At 39.4% G+C, this 22,094-nt stretch overlaps 1 protein-coding gene and 1 long non-coding RNA gene across 2 annotated transcripts in view; both read right to left on the reverse strand.

Annotated features, from left to right (window-relative positions):
• LOC101853012 (tetratricopeptide repeat protein 17) overlaps positions 1–22,094 on the reverse strand; it is a 63,401-nt gene that overhangs the window by 4,478 nt on the left and 36,829 nt on the right. Inside the window, exons 20-25 of the mRNA XM_013084921.2 lie at positions 17,835–17,909; positions 16,469–16,567; positions 4,501–4,692; positions 2,742–2,961; positions 1,161–1,287; positions 488–647 (exon numbers count right to left, since the gene is read on the reverse strand). Of these exons, the coding sequence (XP_012940375.1) occupies positions 488–647; positions 1,161–1,287; positions 2,742–2,961; positions 4,501–4,692; positions 16,469–16,567; positions 17,835–17,909 (873 nt within the window). The remainder of the gene's footprint in view (positions 1–487; positions 648–1,160; positions 1,288–2,741; positions 2,962–4,500; positions 4,693–16,468; positions 16,568–17,834; positions 17,910–22,094) is intronic.
• On the reverse strand, positions 11,740–14,394 carry LOC118478007. The gene is made up of 2 exons (XR_004858748.1): positions 13,628–14,394; positions 11,740–13,554 (listed from the first exon to the last, which is right to left on the reverse strand). It is a non-coding gene; the product is annotated as an uncharacterized LOC118478007 (long non-coding RNA).

Consider the following 22,094-nt stretch of genomic DNA (forward strand, 5'->3'; position numbering starts at 1 on the left):
GGGGGGCAAAAATTGAAAAATAAATACTTAAAAGTTTCGACTGAAGTGGACTGCTTGCGACAGTAACAGCGTGATGTGCACCGTCTAAAACTCCTCTCCTTGAATGTACACTACTAAACACACCAGCCACACAACCCATCAGAGTGGCGTCGGTAGCCTAGTGGTTAGACTACCGGACTCGTAAGTAACTGTGAGATTGCGGGTTTGGGGGTTCGAGCCTCAGCTCGGTCCGACATTGTGTCCTTGGGAAAGGCACTTTACATAAATTTCCCACTTGGCTTGGTCCTTTCGGAGACGGACGTTAAACTCGGAGGTCCCGCCTCTTAAATAACCTAAGACCGTTGATCGTGGCGTTAACACTTCACCATCGTATTTTGGGGAAAATCCAAAGAAACTGAACGATAAACATCGCCAATCAGCGAGATAAGATGGCAAAGTGTTAAATCTATACTATTTCAGCATTTTCCAACCAATCAGCGGGACTCACCTCTTTGAGCCCGACCTCCGGCGACAGCTTAAGCGTTCCCCGAGACATGATGCTGGGCAGATGTCCCATGGCCCGGACAGGAGAGATAAGTTTCCTGTCACACACGGGCTCCTCCTGCTCGTGTTTGATCATTTCGTCAAAGTCAATATACTCCTCCAGCCTGAGGGAAAAATTGTTCGCGGTTTTTTTTTCAAAGTAAAATTTAACACTTTGCCATCATATTTTGGGGGGAAATCCAAAGAAACTGTGTGGTAAACATCACCATTCGGCAAGATGAGGCTGCAAAGTGTAAAAGAGTTTTACGGCATTTGTAACACAAATAGGTTATATAAGTGCCCAAAGTTAGGGGTGTTACTAGAGAATAACATACAAAGAAAAAAGGTGGAAAGGTAAAGGATGATAGATGTATCATAGGAAAGAAGGAGCAAACCACGATAGAGCACATGCCAACCACCCACCGAGGGAGGAAGAGATGGTAGTACAGTAATAAGTAACAAATAGTAACAACATTCTAGTGACCTCTCAGAGAGATAGATACCTCTTTGGTTTTTAGTTTCGGCCCAACTCATAATTTCAACAAAGCATCCATCACCTCATACCTTCAAATGTTAGAATTACAAAACTTCTATCTTGCAAATACCTAGAAAAATAAATTGATAAATCAATAAATCACCTGAGCCCTTTGGCAGTGGGACAGAGCCAGGTGCTGGCGTACTGAGAGAAGTCCATCTTCTCCTCCCCACTGCAGTCCTCCGGGCTCCAGTTGAGACGACCCAGCCGGCCTAGGTGGACTCGAGTATCTGGAGAGAGAAAAACAAAGATGACAATAATAAGCTGTCAGGCATCGTGGTCAAATCAGACGCTTGTCAAAATAATGAAATCGAAGATATCACCAATTTTTCTCCACTTTGACAATTTATATATATAGATTTTTTTTTTTTTTTAACTCAACACCTTTTATGAATTTTATGTCCATTTACAAACATATTACTAGGAGGATTTTTTTACTGAAAAACGTGGATAGAACATAGACATGGACTAAAGCGGTTGTATCTGAAAAGCGTACCACTTGCACAGTGTCTTTGTAATGTAAGAAAAAACAACCCAAAAAAGAGGGTAAATGGGATCAGCCATTTGTACAAGTGATTGTCTGAATGTATACAGGTGGCCATTAGAGCAGTATCGACTGTAGTCAACAAAAATGGAGCACTTCCGGATCGGATTTTAATAGAAAAAAGAGGCAACCTGCTGTATGTGAAATGTGATATTTTGATATTGTTATCAATCCAATCTGCAAAATGCCATAAAAGCTAACAACCCTGAGATGTGTAGACCATAATGTTGCATCAGCAGGTAGTGGATTGAGATTCCCAACCGTTAGCGTTAGGTCATGGGCAAGAATCCTTGTCCAGGAGCTATGTTGGCACTCGGGGAAGACACTTTACACACATTTTCCTTACTACACTATGGTGGAAACGGGTTATTGATCAAGACAGTGAAAAATTTATGTCTGACTATATATAAAGGGGAAGACCATGTGGAACCTGGAGAAGAGTCACGGAAATGGATGAACAGAAAAGTGGGAAGACATGGAGTGACATCAAGCAACTTGCCCAGGATAGGGAAAGGTGAAAAGTGTTTGTTCGTGGCCAATATCCTGATCCAGGGTGAAAAAGGCAATGATGATGGTCTATAAAATGGCTGTTAGTACTGATGCTGCCCAGGAAGCTGAGAATGTTTCAGAATGTTACAGGGTCTGTCAGTAAAACGGTACAGTGCAAGCAAAGGAAATAACCAAACTTTGACTGCCATCTTCGCGCTAATTTTACCTCTGAAATCAGACGACTCCACCTCCTTTAATCTCCAAGATCTCAACATGTATTCACGATAAATTGATATTTTTTCATCAGGACGCAAGACGAATAAACAAGCTTTAAAGGGATATCAATAACTCCACATGCCCAAAAATTGACGAGCGTCTGATTCCACTGCGTCCCGACACATATATTATCTATCTTTTGATTCATTCAAATGTCAGCTGAAGTCGTTTCTCTTATTAAATTAATAAGGTGGATATTTGGAATAATTTTCTTTAGTCAGAACACAACGTTTTATGTTACTGTTGTACGTTGTACTGTATTGTAAAGCGCTCAGAGCCTGTGTACTTTAATCGGGGTTGAGCGCTATATAAAAGTCATTTATTATTATTATTATCTTTTGATTGAAAAACAGAAATGACTCAAATCAAACCTACCTGGCAGCTCATGATCATCCAGTGGTGGGAACCTCGGTGGGTTCTTCTCCTCCTCACTTTCCACACGAGGCTGCGGTCTCACTATCGCGTGCGGCACGGCAAACTCGCGCTTCCTCCAAGCTTCCTCCTGTTCGCGCCGCTTCTTCTCCTCTTCCTCACGCCACTTCTTCTCCTCCTGCTTCTTTCTTTCTTTTTCTTCCTCTTCCCGTCTCCTCCTCATCTGAAAACAAAATTGTTCGCATCATTAAAAGTACCACAGTCATCGACAAAATCAATTCGAGAAAAAATCCAGCCTAACTGTGCTTCTTTTTCTTCCCCTCCTCTGGCAACTTCTCTCTCTCCCGTTTCTTTCTCTCTTTTTGTGTCTCTTTTTCATCTCCTCCTGGCTTTATGACTGTTTAAAACTTCACTGTAAAATTAGCACTACCATCAGGAAGAAAAATGTGGGTGAACAGGCCCATATCTTCCCCTTCTATTTATCGCCCCACCATTATATTCCCCCCCCCCCAAGTGCATGAATGCACCTAACAACCTTTGCAACACCAGTGTCATTTTAAATGACCAAGACAAATTTTTGCCTGACAGATGAAAGAGAAAGAAATGAATAAAAATTATCAGTCATTATCGCTCCTGATCTCCTTTTCCCTATAAAAGATTCACATGTACAATTGGTACTGTGATTGCTAAATACAAAACTAATAAATATTTCAGTAAAATCCATCCCCTCTGCCTCCTCACTCGGCATATTATTTTTTCTACCTTCTTTTTCCCTATATTTTTCTTTATATATCCTTCTCTCTTAAAAATCTGTACAGTCAAACCTGTTCCAATGGCTACCTGTATAAGACAATCACCTGTACAAATCGCTACCTCAGAATTACAAAGTTTTATCAGCTCAGAAGTTTGTCTTGAGAAATTTGATGTCAAAGAGTTTGAGTTTCACATCATGTCAAGCACGCCTTTTCTAATGCAAATCTTTGAATATCTTGAAAACTACTCCAAATAATCTTATAATTTTGATAGAGCAGATAAAATATTTGGTTTCTGTCCTCATGGTCTTAGTAACTCAAAACAGCCAAAAATGCCAGACAGAAGTTTGTAATTCTAAGCCTATGTCTCCTTATGCACGACGCGACATTTAGCAGCGCATGACCGGCTAAGCCCTCTTGCGACTGGCAATTCACAGAAGAGAGACAGTGGCAAATTTTAATGTCAAGATGAACTAGGAAATACAATGTCCATCAAATGAAAGTTTTACGAGCCACTGACATTTTAAATTCTGTACACGGCCAATCCTCCTCCTCCTCTTCCTCCTCCTCATCCTCTTTCTCCTCATCCTCCCTCTCCTCCTGCTGTCCGTTAAAAATATAAAACAACAAAATTAGATTCACAGAACTTGCATTGGGTCCAATTGGAGATGAACATCCTACACGCTAGCACACACACACACACACATACATACACCATGGGTGTCACTGAGAAACTTTGCTGTCCCTGAAATCAGTGTCAACTATTGTCCGAACCTTGAAATGTAACCCAAAAGGCCAGGGGTAGTTTGTACAGGTGATTGTCTTATACATGACATTGACGAATCAGTCCATATACAATTACAATGCTACTGTGCATAAGAACATGGTTAATGTCCCCCCTTTGGGAATGGCCTAAAGACACTTCAGTCAGTAGCACCACCCCGGGGGTCCACATTTCTCCTCCACAGCGGCTGTCATAGACAATTTCGAATGTATTCACCACATCATCAGGGGGCAATCATCAATGACGCAATGTATCTTACCTCTTCTGGGTCTTCTTCATCTTCTGCTTCATCATCATCATCATCATCCTCATCATCTGTCTCTTCATCGTCTTCCAAAGACAAAGCACAATGGAGAGCAGAGTCCGAGCCTCCAAGAATGTTTTCCAGAGCAATTATATCTCGCTCCAGCTCCTCAATCTGAAAGCAATATTGGGAGACCCAGAAAATAAGGATTTCTTTTCTTTCACAAAAAGTTTGATACGGTACCCCATAAAACCCCAAGTGTACAAATCAAGTATTTCAAAGATGGTTGGTAAGGTAAGCGTTTTACGGCACTCGCAACTGCATAAAGTCATATGAGAAAGATGGCTGAATGGTATGTTAGAAACATGACATAAAGAATGAACATTCGCTTATTCTTGAAATGTCAAAGAAAAGTGTAATTATTATGTAGACTGGAGAAGGAACAGGCAAAACAAACAAAGATTAATTTACAATTGCCTTCGGGTCTTGAGCTCAAAAACACAAAATCATCTGCTCAGTGTAAGATTCTGTTTAATTTAGTTTTAATAGAGTTTTACGGCACTTGCAACTTCATAAGGTCATATGAACGCCAGAAGGTTAGAGGTGTTACAAGAGAGTAACAAACATAAAAAAGAAGAAGGAGAGACAAGGACGATAGATGTTCGATAGGAAAGAAGAAGCAAACGACACCAGAGCACCCACCAACTGCCAACTGGTGGAGTCTTACACTAAGCTATCGAAATGAGCACTAATACCACGCAAAACAAGAGGATGAAAGTTTTCCCAAAGTATAATTTTGAGGAAATTACAATTACACACGTTCGGTTCTTTGTGTAACAACATAATGATGATCTCATGATTAGGTCCTGAGATGAAGTTATTTAAATATCATCACCCAGCTGTTAAAATGCACTAATCCCAAAATCTTGAAATTCCTACTTTTTTTTGTTTTTGTTTGTTTACTGCAGTCGCATAATCTGTGGTATTGGTTGCATGTGCTTGAGAAATACTTTATTCGAATTCCAAATGTTGAAAAAAAAAGCCAGAATAAATACATAATGTATGTTCAATTGTTAAAAATGATATAACAGCTTTTTCTCTCTTGAACAATTTTGTTTTATGGGCATATTACATTTGAACAGCTTGCTGACGATATGAAACAACACAACATATCACATGTTAACCCTATCCGTACGTCCTGGGGTCATTTTGTGCCCCCGGCGTTATATTCTTCACATTTTAGAATACTTCTAGAGCGAAGATCTCTGAAACTTTCAGCATTTCTCAAAAAATCATTTGGACGGACTGTTATGCAAAGCGTACGGATCGGATCAACGAGTAAATTTCCTCTTTGGACAGTGGTGGAACAGAGTTCCCACGTCGTATGGATATGATAGTAAAACACGACGTACGGATAGGGTTAATAAGTAAAGTTATCAAATCACCTCAGAACAGGATTGCTTGGCTGTTATTATTTTATACCAACAATACGGAGGGGGGGGGAAATGTTTTCATCTTCACAAGATGCATTTCACCTGTTATTATCCTTTTATACTAACATAACAATAAGGAGGGAAAAAAAATGTTTTCATCTTCACAAGAAGCATTTCAAGGACAAATACAAAGCCATGCAAAACAAAATCTCTGGAAAAAAACCTCTCTCACTTGACACAAAACAAGAGTATCCCTACTAAATTGACAAAACTACATCTACAAAACAAAACAAAATTAAACAAAAAAGACCAACAAAAAACACAAATAAACAACACAATCTCTCAGACTTCACACACAAATAAACAACACAACCTCTCAGACTGCACACACAAATAAACAACACAATCTCTCAGACTGCACACACAAATAAACAACACAATCTCTCAGACTTCACACACAAATAAACAACACAATCTCTCAGACTTCACACACAAATAAACAACACAATCTCTCAGACTGCACACACAAATAAAGTTCTCCAAGCAGATTTCAACAAAAAATACAACACTACCAAAAGGCTTGCTTGCATATGCTCGATTGTTCAGTAAGGTGCAAAAAAAAAACCATGCAAAATCATAAAAGAAACAAACTACAAAAAACACATAGACAAAAAAACACAAAATCAAACCAAGTTTGTTTCATTCAAATCAAAAGTAACAAAACATACCCCAAAAAAACCAACTACAGAATCTAAAAAAAAAGAACACTCTCTTCTGACGTGCATGCTAGTTATATCAAGCATATGACGAGAACATTAGCCATACTTTTAAGACTATAAATATTTCTAAGAACTAATCATCACTTTCACATGCAAAGATTTGAACCACATTCTCACTAAGATACACAGCTATCTGCAAACATGCAGAGCTATCCAGTTAACTATGAATAATATTTTTGTGATGCCGATTGAGATGCTGATTGACTTAAAGTGACAGTGTTCATCAGTGAGGCTTGCACGTTGAGCAAATACATATAATAATAATAATAATAATAATAATAATAATAATAATAATGATAATAATAATAATAATAATTGCATTTGAAAAATGCACATCCATGCTCTACAGCATGCTCTATGCACTTTACAACTATCATGCTTGTGCCTTTTAAACATTCCAATCAAAGACATGGATATACTTGGGAAAAAACCCCCAAAAAAACAAGCAATCAACACATTTTCAAATGCAAAGAAACATGAAAAAAACCCAACTAAATAAACCAAAAATAAATTTCAAAAAGTGAAGTGCTGTATTCATTACCTGTTCCAGTTCAACATTGCAACGACTTTAGCTTCGACAGCAAAGAAATAAAATGGGCCAAGGGAAAAGAACAACGCCTTTAAAGCGAAGTTCATTTCCGGCATTCTGATGTGCTACGAGAAGAGTTGATTTTATTTTTAAAAAGGAAAAAGACGATTTCATTAAAAAAAAAAAAACGTGCCGGCTCAGGAGGAAACATGTTCGTTTCTCTCCCCACCCCCACTCCACCCTACGAGGATAGTCCATAAAGACCAAAGTTTCCAGCAACGTCGATATTCATTAATAACCCACTCATATTTTATTTAACCTTGAACATTCAGCGAGACTGTAATCTCCTGAACAACACAACTTAAAAACTTAAAATTTTTTATGTATACCTGCATGTGTTTTTACGGTCGGTCCTGTACAACCAAGAAAAATTTCCCTCGGGGATAATAAAATATTATATCTCATCTTATCTTATCTTAAATGTGGGACAGCAACCATCCTGTAGAAGTGTCAATGAGAGAAAGAGGAAAATGAATACTTATCATAACCAATGATAGTACATAACAAGATGGGCCACTTCTCTCTTTGAGCCAATTAAAAAAGTGTCCTCCAAATTTGGTGGCGCCCTCTTCACAAAAGCGCACTCTTTGCGAACAGAGTTACCCTACTTGAGTTTTACAAAATCAAAGTGAAACTAGCAAGTTTTTTGGATAAATTTCGGAAGAACGCTTTTTTAAAATGGTTACGCTGACAAAAAACCTCTTCCGGAGGAAAAGGTGATGGTTTTCTTTGTTTAATTTGACTTTAGAATGAAAGGCGAGAGGTCATTAAAATATTTAAAAAACTAAAACTCCGCACTGAACGTACCCGAACTGCTGATGAACAGCAGTCGATCTGCGCACGCAAGGAGGTGCTATTCCTATTCTTCTTCTGGAAAAACGAAAGAGAGCTTCAAAACAGACTGCAGCGCCATCTGAAGCAAAGAGCATACTTCCTGCGGACACTTTTTTGGCTGAGTGGCCCATCTTGTTATGTATTATCATTGTCATAACCAAACAAACCAGAAGCAAAAATAAAAAACAAACCCACACGGGAAGGGACAAATGACAAAAGTAAAGAATGGGGGATTGAGCGTTTTTGAAAAACTGAAAAAATTCAGGGGGGAAAAAAAGCAGCCATAAAATGAAAAATAAAAATAAAAGTCTCAACCCTAAATGAAAAAGTTACCCTCAGCTTGGCTTTCTCGAATGGCTTAAAGTAATCCCGCGACACCCAAAAGGGCATAAGTGGCAGATAAAAGTAAAGTAAGCATAAAGTAAAGAGAAGTAACAGAAGCCACAGAAAAGAAATTGCTCCCTATCACCCCATCAAAAGCTTTGTGAATATTTTTTAAAAAAGGGAAAATAATGCAGCCCTTGCTTTAAGACTGATGCCTCAATAAATAACGGACAGCCCAATCAGCTGATTATACTAATTCTTTTTTTTAATTATTATTAAAAGGCTGAGAGTATAATTTTCTGATGTTGCTATATACAAGTCGACTTTCACATTTTGTGAATTTGAATAAATGACTAGAAATGCCAAAAAGCAAATTAATTTGTCAATTCCCAAACTAATACAGAAACAAAAAAGATATAGGCCTATAGACCCTATATCTATTGAAGAAACATCCATCAAAATGTATAAAATATAGACAAATAGCCATCAGTATGAATATTTTAGCCCATAACTACTTTGTCATTGCCTGAAAGACTGAAAGACAAACAAGCTTGTTATAATCCTTATTATAATAGCAAAAAGTAGCTTTCATTCAAAATGATTCACCCATTAGAGGTTTATAATTATAAGTAAAATCACTTCACATTTACAAGAAGCTATCTTGTCAGAAACCAGCTTTAAATAAAAGCTTGGGTAAGTAACAAATTTCTCATTCATGAACTGACAAAAAAGGATGAAAACATTCCATTCACAGGTGACAAGCTCAAATAAAATTAAGGGGGAGTCTATGCAGAACATCAAGCAACTTAAAATCAACCGAAAAATAAAGGGGGAGGCAAAAACACTACCAGCACATCCGCAGACCAACAGCAAAAACCAAATCAAAATAAATTAAAATATCTCAGACAGCATTCAAAATAAAAAATAGCGTCTTTATCAAAATGAAATACATTCAACACAAGGTGCCTGGCAGTTTTGGCTTCTGTCTACACGTCTTGTCAACAACAAAATGGAAACAAAAGTAAAAGATTCTGAAGATGAGATTTGTGTACGTCGCAAATGATTAGCTGATCTATAAAGGCAAAGAGGTGTAGGTCTTTTCACCCTAGCAGTTGAAATTGGGTAAAACTCTTCCATTCAGGACAACAGAAGAGAGAGCTCTGTTTAAAACATTACACTATATCATTACTCCAGCAGGTTCTAAAACGTTCAGAAACATTTTCGCCATCTACAATATAACCGACAAAAATTTAAAGGATCGACCATGTAAGATTCGAATGTTGCTTTCTATTCTAATACTACCCTGACACACATTCTCAGTGGGGGAAAAAGAGAAGAGCCTGATAAAGTTTTCTCTGCAGCTTTTGTGACAGAAAAAGAAAAAACAACAGGCCTTATTTGAGCGTGTGACATCACCAGTGAGCTCCGAAGAGACAAGTGAAGTGAGAGAGAAGCCAAACCATAAACAAAAATTTACGATAAAACTTACGGCAGCTTTCGTCCTGGGTGAAGTCCTGTGCACTGCACAAGGTCACGAAAGAAACTGACACGAAGCTTGATTAAATGCACTCCTCTTTGTAGTTGAGACAGCGAGAAAAAGCTTTACGTTGTGGCATACATCACCAGTGTCTGTAACTTGAGACAGCTGCCATGTCGACAAACTTGAGACAGATCTTTCATTCAGGGTCAACCTCTGTGAGTCTGCGATGCTCCTTCTTTACACGACTTTGTCATTTTCATCCTTTAAGACCGACCACTCAACTGCATTGCAACACTGTGCAGAGATAAATTTCTCTCTCCCCCATCATAATCCTTTTCAATGCTTTTGACCTACCGGAGTCCGTAAGTCTCTCACAGTGCAGACATTGCACATTGTATTTCACAGATAGGTTCATGATATTCTCCAAAAGTCTGCACTATTACAGCTACCGGTAAATAAGTATCTCAGTGAAATGGTATACAATTCCACGATGCATTTCAGTTAGGTTCACGATATCCTTCCTCCAAAAGTTTTCACTACAACAGCTTAATAAGTATCTTGATGAAATAGTATACAGATGAACCTTCAATAACAACTACTGGTCCAAGACAGTCACCTGTACAAACAACCACTTTTCACCCTCCCCCCCGCATTTTTTTCAATATTTCAACGACACTGTCCAAGAAGACCACCAGTCTAAGACGTCCACTTTTCTTCTCAACAACGGGTGGTCATCTTGAAATAGGTTCCACTGTACTGATTCTGACTCCATGATTTCCCTTCCATCTCTTAGATCAACGAAAACGTAAAAATCATATTTAAGTTTTAACACCTGTAATCCTTATCTATGATTGCTTTGCTCAATATTTCTTAACAAACACTGAACAATCCCCCCCCCCCTAAAAAAACAACTCCAAAACAACATGATGACAAAGAAACAAACAATAAACAATAACAAACCCAAACATCAGCACCAACAGCATAATTAATATATACAAAATAAAGGATTTCATGACAAAATATTGAACACAGCCATGGAGTTTGATTTCCAAGTTGTGAATGTTTAATGCAAGTTTGACAAAGAATATAAACAATAAAACGCTCCCCATTCATCAATCGAGAAGAGCAATTGAACTTCATCCATCATACAAATAGCAGAAAGCAATCTGCAGAATAACACACTGTATTATAAGGAAACAAAGTGGGGGTACCCAAGTTTCTTCACATTTTGAAAACAAAAGCAGAGCTATCATAACTTTTGCCTGTTCTAAAATGGTCAATTAACCCACCCCTTTTTTTTTTGGCCTGGATCTATGATCACAACAACTTCTTTTTCTGCATCTTCAGCAATATACTCTGAGACTATATAATTCTTTTCCTCACGCATACACTCCCCCCCCCCCCCCCTATAGAACGGACCTACGGAGAAACTTGTTTTTTCTTCTCATCGGTTTTTCCCCCCCGGCCTTCTGCCTGTTTGATTAAAGAGCAGCACATCAACACAATAATATAATGGTGTTGGGAAAAAGTAAGACAGACAGAAAGACAGAATCATCTGAGGGAAAGTAAAGAAGTGGGACCAACCAGTGGAACTCTCCCATGATCCCTAAAACCCTCTTCCGTACGTCATTACTTATCTTTCAAACTTCATTGTTTTATCTTCTGAAAGTTATTACTTTACCATCTGGGGACAGAAAATCCCCACCTGAAAAATGGGGTTGCTGGCCTTTCCCCTTTTATCAAAATTAAAAACGGGTCCTACTTCACAGTTTACTTTTTTTCTTTGAGGACTAAAAGATATGTCTAAAGCACTTAGGACAGACACCTAGTAGTAGCAGTCATTTTCCTTCAAAATATAGACATGAACATGAGAGAAAGAAAAATTCTGCGCTCCACACAAATCAAGTTTCATCCGGGAAAAGAGTGAGAGATATTGAAGTAAAAATACATGTCATGATTTTCAGACAAAAACCTAGAAAAAAAAAACCTGTTAACAGATTTTTGTATTTCAATATTGCCTATCCGTATGCCCTGGGGTCATTTTGTACCCCCGAGGTTGTATTCTTCCCATTTTAGAATACTTCTAGTGCGAAGATCTCTTTCAGTATTTCTCAAAAAATCATTTTGACAGACAGCTATGAAAAGCGTACGGATCAGATTGATGAGTAAATTTCCTCTTTGGAAAGTGGTGGCACAGACTTCCCCACGTCATATAAATAAGATAGTAAAACACGACGTACGGATAGGGTTAATGTGAGTATATCTAGGAATGCAAAGATTTTAAAACTGTGCTTGTCTTCATACTTTGTAAAAGCTACAACAAATTTTCTACAAATGGACACAACAACAAAAATTTTCTTGTCTCCTTTTATCTTCCAGTTAATTATTACGTATTTACCCCAACATCATCCAACCACTATTATGCTCATAAAGGGTCCAAAATTTGAAAAGCTATGGCAAAGGACCAAGTCGGCAGTTGCATATATATAACAAATAGAAAATCATTAAAAATTAAAACCAATCAAGTCTGCACTTCTCAAAAACAGAAATGAGAGCAACAAATAAAAGACATTGCATCTATATAGTAGTAAAAAGACTCTGTCGATATACAGCTGTCAGCACACACAGAACAAAGCCCAGAAGAAAAAGACTAGTAAAAGGTGGGCTAAGACAACCTTTGACCTACACTAGGCAAGACGAGAACAGATAAAACAGAACAAGTCGCTCGAGAAGGCGGGCGCAGACAACCTTTGACCTACACTAGGCAAGACGAGAACAGAACAAGTCGCTTGAGAAGGCGGGCGCAGACAACCTTTGACCTACACTAGGCAAGACGAGAACAGATAAAACAGAACAAGTCGCTCGAGAAGGCGGGCGCAGACAACCTTTGACCTACACTAGGCAAGACGAGAACAGAACAAGTCGCTCGAGAAGGCGGGCGCAGACAACCTTTGACCTACACTAGGCAAGACGAGAACAGAACAAGTCGCTTGAGAAGGCGGGCGCAGACAACCTTTGACCTACACTAGGCAAGACGAGAACAGATAAAACAGAACAAGTCGCTCGAGAAGGCGGGCGCAGACAACCTTTGACCTACACTAGGCAAGACGAGAACAGATAAAACAGAACAAGTCGCTCGAGAAGGCGGGCGCAGACAACCTTTGACCTACACTAGGCAAGACGAGAACAGATAAAACAGAACAAGTCGCTCGAGAAGGCGGGCGCAGACAACCTTTGACCTACACTAGGCAAGACGAGAACAGATAAAACAGAACAAGTCGCTCGAGAAGGCGGGCGCAGACAACCTTTGACCTACACTAGGCAAGACGAGAACAGATAAAACAGAACAAGTCGCTCGAGAAGGCGGGCGCAGACAACCTTTGACCTACACTAGGCAAGACGAGAACAGATAAAACAGAACAAGTCGCTCGAGAAGGCGGGCGCAGACAACCTTTGACCTACACTAGGCAAGACGAGAACAGATAAAACAGAACAAGTCGCTCGAGAAGGCGGGCGCAGACAACCTTTGACCTACACTAGGCAAGACGAGAACAGATAAAACAGAACAAGTCGCTCGAGAAGGCGGGCGCAGACAATCTTTGACCAACACTAGGCAAGACGAGAACAGATAAAACAGAACAAGTCGCTCGAGAAGGCGGGTGCAGACAACCTTTGACCTAACGCCAGTAGTACCCTGATGGATAAAAGGGAATACCTGCACAAAGGCAACAACAACAAAATAAATCAGAATTTAAAAAGTTGAATCTTTCACCCCTTTACCATCTCTAACTGCTAGCAAACATGCCGGGATACCCCGCGGGTCATCCCCGCCCTGTATTTTTTTAAGGTACACCAGTTTCACAACATAATGATTCAGACTAAAAATTAGCGGGTTTTTTCTTCTGTGATTCTGGAATGGTGGCAAGGCAATCTCTACGACTGAGAACAGGTCTTACTTACGAGACATGGCATGGACAAAACAAAACTCCGAACAGAGCGTCAATCGTTGCAGACAGCATCAATAAATAAACCAACCAACAAGTTGTCGGCAAGCTCTTCAAACGTTCTAAGCCCAGAAAGGGAAAGTAATTCCTTTTTTTTCTTTCTTTTAAAAAAATTAATTTTTTTAAAAAAAGAGAATGTTGCCACCCACTACATATAACTGAAGCTAATTAATTAAAGCCTCATCATCTTCGGTAGTATCTGACAGTAATTCCTCCTCAAAAGTGAGAATAAAATGTTCCATTCTTTCAAGAATTGTATCTACGTTATGCCTGAATTTCAACAAAATATTTCTCGAGGAGTACAAACAACCGGTACCACTGATTAAAAAACCCTGTAATTTTTCTTAACCCTATCCATATGCCCTGGGGTCATTTTGTACCCCCAGGGTTGTATTCTTCACATTTTAGAATATTTCTAGTACAAAGATCTCTTTGAAACTTTCAGTATTTCTCAAAAAATCATTTTGACAGACTGCTATGCAAAGCGTACGGATCGGATTAAAGCGTAAATTTCCTCTTTGGAAAGTGGTGGAAAAAGAGTTCCCCACGTCGTATGGATACAATAGTAAAACACGATGTACGGATAGGGTTAAAAATGTTTTTTAAAAACTGGGCTCAGTACATCTGAACAGCTGGCCGACCAAGTATGCAAATGTAAGTCAACACAAAGATCACATCAAAATACAGTGGGGAAAATACCACTTTTTGGACTGGGGAGAAACGAGATTTTTCCAAAAAGACTAGGCTGATTAAGTTGCACAATATTTGAGAAGAAAAAAATGGATGGAATGTCTGCTAGTTGCAGAGTACACGCAATGATTGGTCTCGACGCTATACACACACATACACACAACCACACACATCTCACACCGCATATACATACCACACACACACGCACGCACGCACACACACACACCACACCACACCACACATACACCACAGGGTTTTGTCAACAAAAGTAAGTGCTCAAATAATCAACATTAGATTGTCCCCAAACACACTCACTCTCCTCTCTCTCTCTCTGTCACATCTGTCCTGCATTACGGTCCTGTACAGCAGTTGTAATCCAGACTTTGCACACTCCTTTTAAACCTTGAAAAACCTTAGTCAAAGTTTTCCACTAAAATCTTTGTCCACACTCTACACTTTACCCTACAATTCAGTAAAAAAAACATTTCAAAGGAACTCTTGGCTTCATACAGGATGGACACCCCTCCACCCCCCCCCCCCCAAAAAAAAAATCTCTGAGACCAAAAACCATTTGATAAAGTGACTAGAAGATGGTAACTTAAAAAAATACAGCAGCACAATTCCTCTCTGTGCTTGTAAAAGGGACTCTCTTTTTTCCTTAAGAGAAATTTCTTTTAAAATAGCCATCACCATTAGCTCAACTGATATCATGCTGGACTGAGGTGCAGATGACCCTGGTTTGAATCCACAATGGGGGCATTCTTGAACTTGGCTTGTTTGAAGAGTTTTCCAAGGCTCTCCCACCCCCAACTTGACTAGGTCCTATCGGAGATGGATGTTAACTTCAGAGGTCCCACACCTCTTAAAAAAAACTTTACAGTCAGTGCTGAATTTGGCGTTATTCTTAAACAACTACAAACTACTCCATAGGCCCCCCAAAAAATCTGGACTTAGCTAACCGTCTGAGGAATTCCAACAACAAACTCCCCCCCCCCCCCCCTCAGCCCAAATGGTATCACAGAGGGTAAATGTGTAAGAGCTTATGGAGGATCGTAGAGAACAAATAGGAAAAAGGCTTATTTCACACCCTGCCTACATTCAAAATGGCGCTCCAAGTAAAGTATAATTTTTTTTACAAGTAACAGAATTCAATATAGCTGTAGCACCATCATGATGACAATTTTACGACACATCTACCCTTTCACTCACATTTCAACACACCATCAGGACCTCAGAAAACAGACGGTGGAAAAGACGATGTTAGACTTGAACCTACGCCCAAACTTACTCAGACGTTTCCTTACCTCAATTTCTATCAATTTCTAACACTGCAACCATATGCATCCCCCCCCCAAACCATCTATCAATATCTTTGAAAAAAACCCCAAAACCTCAATCTCAGTTACCCATTTAATATATTACAATTTTTGTACTGATAAATGTACAAAAAATAAATGAATTAAAGCCTTGAAATTAAAGCAACAAATTCCATCATTCATGTCAAATCACAGGTATGCCATACCAAAAAAAACAACCACAGACAAAACTCTTTCAAATAGAACTTCTTAAAATAGCAACCATCTTTTTACAACAGGAATAAATCATACATAGGACGCAATCAACCGGCCACATAATTATGAGAGAAATGGGAGATGTAAATACGAGGTGGTAGGTGACAAAGGATATAGTGTATGGTCGGTTGTGTGTGGGCTGGGGTGGAAGGGGGGAAGGGTTGTTATTAAAGGGGGGAGGGGAGGGGTGTGGGGGTGGAGAGGGGAGATATTAGTGAATCACTCCAATCAGTTAGGCACACTCACGTAGGTGCGGAACTCTTCGCGGTTGCAGCCGGCCGACTTGGTGCCGTCGTTGAAGATGATGCAGTCGTCCGCCTCCACCTGCAGCTCTGACGGGGATACCTGGGGGCGGCACAAAACAAAGGGGAGGGAGGGGTAGATTTCTGATCGATTCTTGTAGTGATCCTTTGTTTGCACCCAAAGGGCAGTACACACACACACACACACACACACACACACACTTCACACCGCATATACATACCACACACACACACACACACACACACACACACACACGCAAACAAACACACACAACCACACACACACACGCACACAAACACACACACACACTTCACACCGCATATACATCACACACACACACACATGCACACACACTTCACACCGCATATACATACCACACACACACACACAACCACACACACTTCACACCGCATATACATACCACACACACACACACGCACACCCCATCACACAACACATAAAATAGAACCCGGGTAAGGGGGAAAGGGCATCCTCCAACCACCCACCAAGTTAGTAGTAAAAATAATAGTAATAGATTGCATTTGTTTCGCGCAATTCCCGCTCAACAGTAAGCTCTACGCGCTTTACAATCTATACTATTACTCCCAGCAGACCTGACAGCATTCTGAAACAATCTCAACTGCCTAGGCAAACATACTGTGCAAGCTGCCATTTATAGGTGCTAAAACACACTATAATTATAATATTATCCAAATTAAAAGAGCTGCGGAGCTGGCCTACCATAGAAAACTGCATCTCCCCTTGGCGCTTAAAAAACGGCAACAGAAGATGAAAAGGTAAGTTTAGTTTTAGTGGAGGTTTTACGGCGTTCGCAACTGCATAAGGTCATAAGAGTGCCAGAAGACTAGACGTGTTACAAAAGAGTAACAAACATAAAAAAGAAGAAGGGGGAGATAAGGACGATAGATGTTTGATAGGAAAGAAGAAGCAAACCACACCAGAGCACCCGCCAACCACCAACTGAAAAAGTAACGAAAAAGTAAAGTAAAACACTATCATACTGACTAACAAGATAGTACTGACCTGCAGGAAGATTACAATGTGCCTATAAAACTGATTCGTAATTCCATAATATGTTTCATGTTAAGCGCATAGAGCATTGCATAAGTTTTTTTTGTTCTTTTTTTAAGTAGAGGGTTTTACGGCGCTTTTTTTTTAAAGCAGAGGGTTTTACGGTCATAGGAGCGCCATTGCCTTGACCATCAATGATTTATTTATAGAGGCACAAGCCATCCATGTCCAGGTGCTGTTTTAGCCGAGCCCCATAGCATAAGTGGATATAATGCGCAAAATAAATGCAATCCACTATTTCATTACTATTACTGACCTGCAGGAAGATGAGCTTGTGTTTGAGCACTCCCTCCACGTACTCCAGCTTGGTGTGGGGTCTCTGGCCTCCCTGCTGGAAGAGCCACAGGTGGGGGACCAGGGTTAGAAACACACTGGGCGACAACGGACAGACAGACAGACACACAGAGGTATGTACACGTACGAACATGAGCAAATGATTGGATCAGATCGGACCCCACGATTCAGGTCTCAGGACCCATCCCATAGATGTCGCTGCAGAGTCACGGTTTATGACAATAATAACAATGATAAAGAAAATAATAATAAAGAGAATAATAATAATAATTACAATAATAATAATCATAATAACGAGGAGGAGGAGGAGGAGGTGGAGGAGGAGGAGAAAAAGAAGAAGAAGAAGAATATTAGTTCGTCTGTCATTGTCTGACAACCACTGATGCATCTGCAGAGGAGAATATTATTTCTCAGGTGAAATAGAAGAACTAAAGGTTAGGATGACTTGCGGCTTCTTTTGCTTTGGTAAGAGTTGTACAGCACTTGCAACACAATAAGATCATATAAGTGCCGAAGATTAGAGGTGTTTACAGGAGAGAAACAAACACAAAAAAGAAGGAGGGGAGATAGAGACGATAGAACTCTGTGCCACCCCTTTCCAAAGAGTAAATGTACTTGTTAATCCGATCCGTACGCTTTGCATAGCAGTCTGCCAAAATGATTTTTTGAGAAATACTGAAGATCTTCGCACTAGAAGTATTAAAAAATGTGAAGAATACAAACTCCGGGGGTACAAAATGACCCCAGGGCGTACGGATAGGGTTAAAGGTCCGTATAGCTAGAAAGTAGATTTTTTTTTTAAAGCACAAAAATTAAGTCATATGAGGAGGGAATGTTTTACACCATTACAAGCTCTATCAGATCATACAAGAGTCAGTCAGGCAGTAGATTATTACGGTAGCGAAAGTAGGGAAAAATTGAAAGAACAGATCCCTTCTTGTGAAAACAAAAACAGTTTTAGTTTTTGGGGTTTTTAAAAAATGTGTTTTTACACCCCTATTGACACGATTTACATCATTTAGGAGGCGGGCTTCCACCCTTCCTGTCAGGGCCAACCCAGGCTGCGACGGATAGTATCCTTCCCCTTGGTTTTATGCACCCCGCATAATTTAGCAAAATTTGATAATTTTTTGCATAATTTCTAATTATTTTCCTTTATCAGTCTTTGCTAAAATTAACAGAATCGCATACTTTCACATTTTTGGGCTGAGTTTGCATCATTTCACAACTATTTTCACATAAAACCATGGAGACAGGGATACAGCCCAGCAAGAAGATTGAGATAGTTGATAATAAAACTTCTCTTCTTTCCTCTCTTCATACGGGACCAGAACTCAGGACTTCTGCGTGTGCCCAACCACTAGACCACAGACACTGGTACAGGCTGACAGCACACTTGCGCAGTAACACTGCATAACGTCGCTCTAGTCATAAGAACGGGTAACCCCCAGCATGGTAAATTTTACAGGAGAAGCAATCAACTTATTGGGTTTCATCACGCAGAAACCTCGCTGTTGGCGGGTTGTTCCCCTTTATTTCAAACGCTTTAGGAGCATTTTTTTTTCTTTGAATGAGCAGATAAAATTGACAATTTACATATCCAGAAAATACCAAAACCATACTGGTTTACTTTGAACCTATATTGTGCAAAGCCAACAATTGAGTTCTTTGTATCTGTTGTAACTTATAATGTCACAAATGCCACTGAATGATGTTGTTTGTTTATTATTGGTTTTTTTGTCAGGGATACTTTTGATATCTTGATCAGAACAATGAAATATAAATTTCAGACTGCTATAAAGGCATGTCCAACATCTTTCTTTTCTCACCTCACAAATTCAAATATATCACGATGCAAAATGTGAAACAGACATATTACATTATTTGTTTCAAAAGAAAAAAGTTACAGATAAAAAGAAATGGAATGCATCAACCATAAATAAACATTACGAAGTTATTTTTTTAAAACTTTCACTATACTGGGGACTGAAACCCACCATTGGGCTTACAAATTATATCATCGTGAATTCCATTTGACGTATGAGTGAATAAACGTTTACAGGGCTAAACTGAGCTCCTATTTTTCATTTAAGGATGATGACTTTTCGGCTTTGTGAAAGCCATTTTAACAAACAAAAAAATTAATTAAAATAAAAAAAGGGCGCAAAAATAAAAAAAGAAATTGTTAAGCGACCATAATTTTCATGATTATTTGGTACTGAAATACAGAAGTCCACTCCAGCCACCACCACCACTATGAAAAATGTATAAATCATCAATCTTCAATTATTCCCTCTTCCAAATCGGCATCACATGTATGCTGCGATTTAGCAGTACAGTAGAGTAGGAAATTATCAATTATATTCTCGACTTCCATCTCAGGACAAAAACTATAAACATAACTAAAATCAGAGCCGCAGCTGTTCCCCATTGACCATTGCATTAACTAAAACAAATTAAAGATAATAGTCAAACTGGCATTGGTGGCCACGTCTCTATGGTAGTCACTAGTAATAACCGCCATTTTCCCATGACACGTTTTTTCCTATATTTTTAGCCAGTCCATTACAATCCCTGTCCAACGCGTCCACAAAATCGTCAACTGTACCCATTATTTATGTCTCGGAGTCATTAATAACCAGCACCATGTGTTCCAAAATAACATAACTAAAGGTGCTGGAGTTCAACTGTAAAATGAAAGAGAGATAAACAGAAAAGTGGGCTGCGAAAAGATGTCTTATTTGAATTCAGTTTTTCAACAGTAATTTAAAGTTAACATTATTTGTGTAAAAAAAACAAATTGTCCTTGGACTCCTAAAGACATTGAAATATTGGCATGTCTACGAACAAATGACAGCTGAATTTGTCAGTTTCATGCAAGGCATGCATTGTAAGTCACAGCTGTTACTCGGGGGGGGGGGGGATAAGGGACAGGGGGACAGTAAATCTAGAAACTGGACACTTAAGCATGCTCTACACGCACATATCAAAGCTCCAGCTGTCTGGAAGGCATCCACCCACCCACCTCAGGTAGATAGATTGCTTCTATTTTTAGTGTTAAAGCTGCTGCACGCGGCCAAAGTACCAACCAAAACCTGAGGAAGCATTCCTCTCCTGAAGCTCTAGAACAAGTTTTCGTTTTAGCTAAATTTTGCAGCAATTGCAATACAAATAGGCCATATAAGTATAAGTGCAGAAGATTCGAAGTGTTACTAAAGAGTAACATACAACAAAAAGAAGGAGGACAGATAAGGACGATAGATGTTTGATAGTATAGGAAAGATGGTGGGGAAAAAATAACATTGGACTAGTCACGACTTAAGGCCTCTCGATACGCAGAGCATTAAAACATTTGGCACTAGATGGACGGACCGGAGCAACATTCCTAGAAGAATTTAATAAAACATGTCAAGATTCCACTCAGATTCCACGGACTCTAGAAATTTCTGAGCATTGGCAAAGTTCAAGAACCAAATGTGCTTCAGCAGCTGGCTTCACTTTTTTTTGGCAGAATGCAAAATCACAGCACGCCTTGAAAAAAAAATCAAACCATTCCGCACAGTGTCTTCTTAAGACAGATACACCACTACAAAACTGGCAACACAGAGCCAGGAAAAAGGGGCTACACTTCCAGATAAACACAACCCAACCATTCACACGACAGAATGAAATGGTACTCACATTAAATTTTGACCCCCCTTTCTCTATTAGACATGATTAAGACATCAGTAAAGAGATGGAGCACGTTATCCCTTACCAGGAAACTTAAGCGGAGAAATTTTTTTTTTAATCCCCTGAGGGAAGAGTTAAGTCCAGACACCCAACTCAACACTCCGGCCCCCACACTTTGATGACTTCTAAAACACAAATGTGCTTCTGTTTCTTTTAATGAAGGTGTTTTTACGATCCCAGCAACGCAACTTAGATCATTTAGGAGGCCAGCCCGAGCTGAGAGGGAACAAACATCCCAGCAGTAAGACAGATATACTCGGTCAATATGGATTTTGTCTCCTCTCTGGAATCGAACTCTGGTCTCCTTTTGTGCAACAGCCAAGCCCCTTACCGCTATATCACAGTAGCCGGTACGCAAATGTTTAACTTTCTTGCAAAGTCAGATGGGCATACAGTAACACAGTCTCACAGGAGACTTGTGGTCATAGGTTGTTGTTTTTTTGTTAGCTTGTTGTTGTTGTTTTTGGGAGTTGTTTTTTTGGGGTGTTGT

This window comes from Aplysia californica, unplaced genomic scaffold (assembly GCF_000002075.1).
Source record: "Aplysia californica isolate F4 #8 unplaced genomic scaffold, AplCal3.0 scaffold00328, whole genome shotgun sequence".
In the NCBI taxonomy this organism is placed as follows: domain Eukaryota; kingdom Metazoa; phylum Mollusca; class Gastropoda; order Aplysiida; family Aplysiidae; genus Aplysia; species Aplysia californica.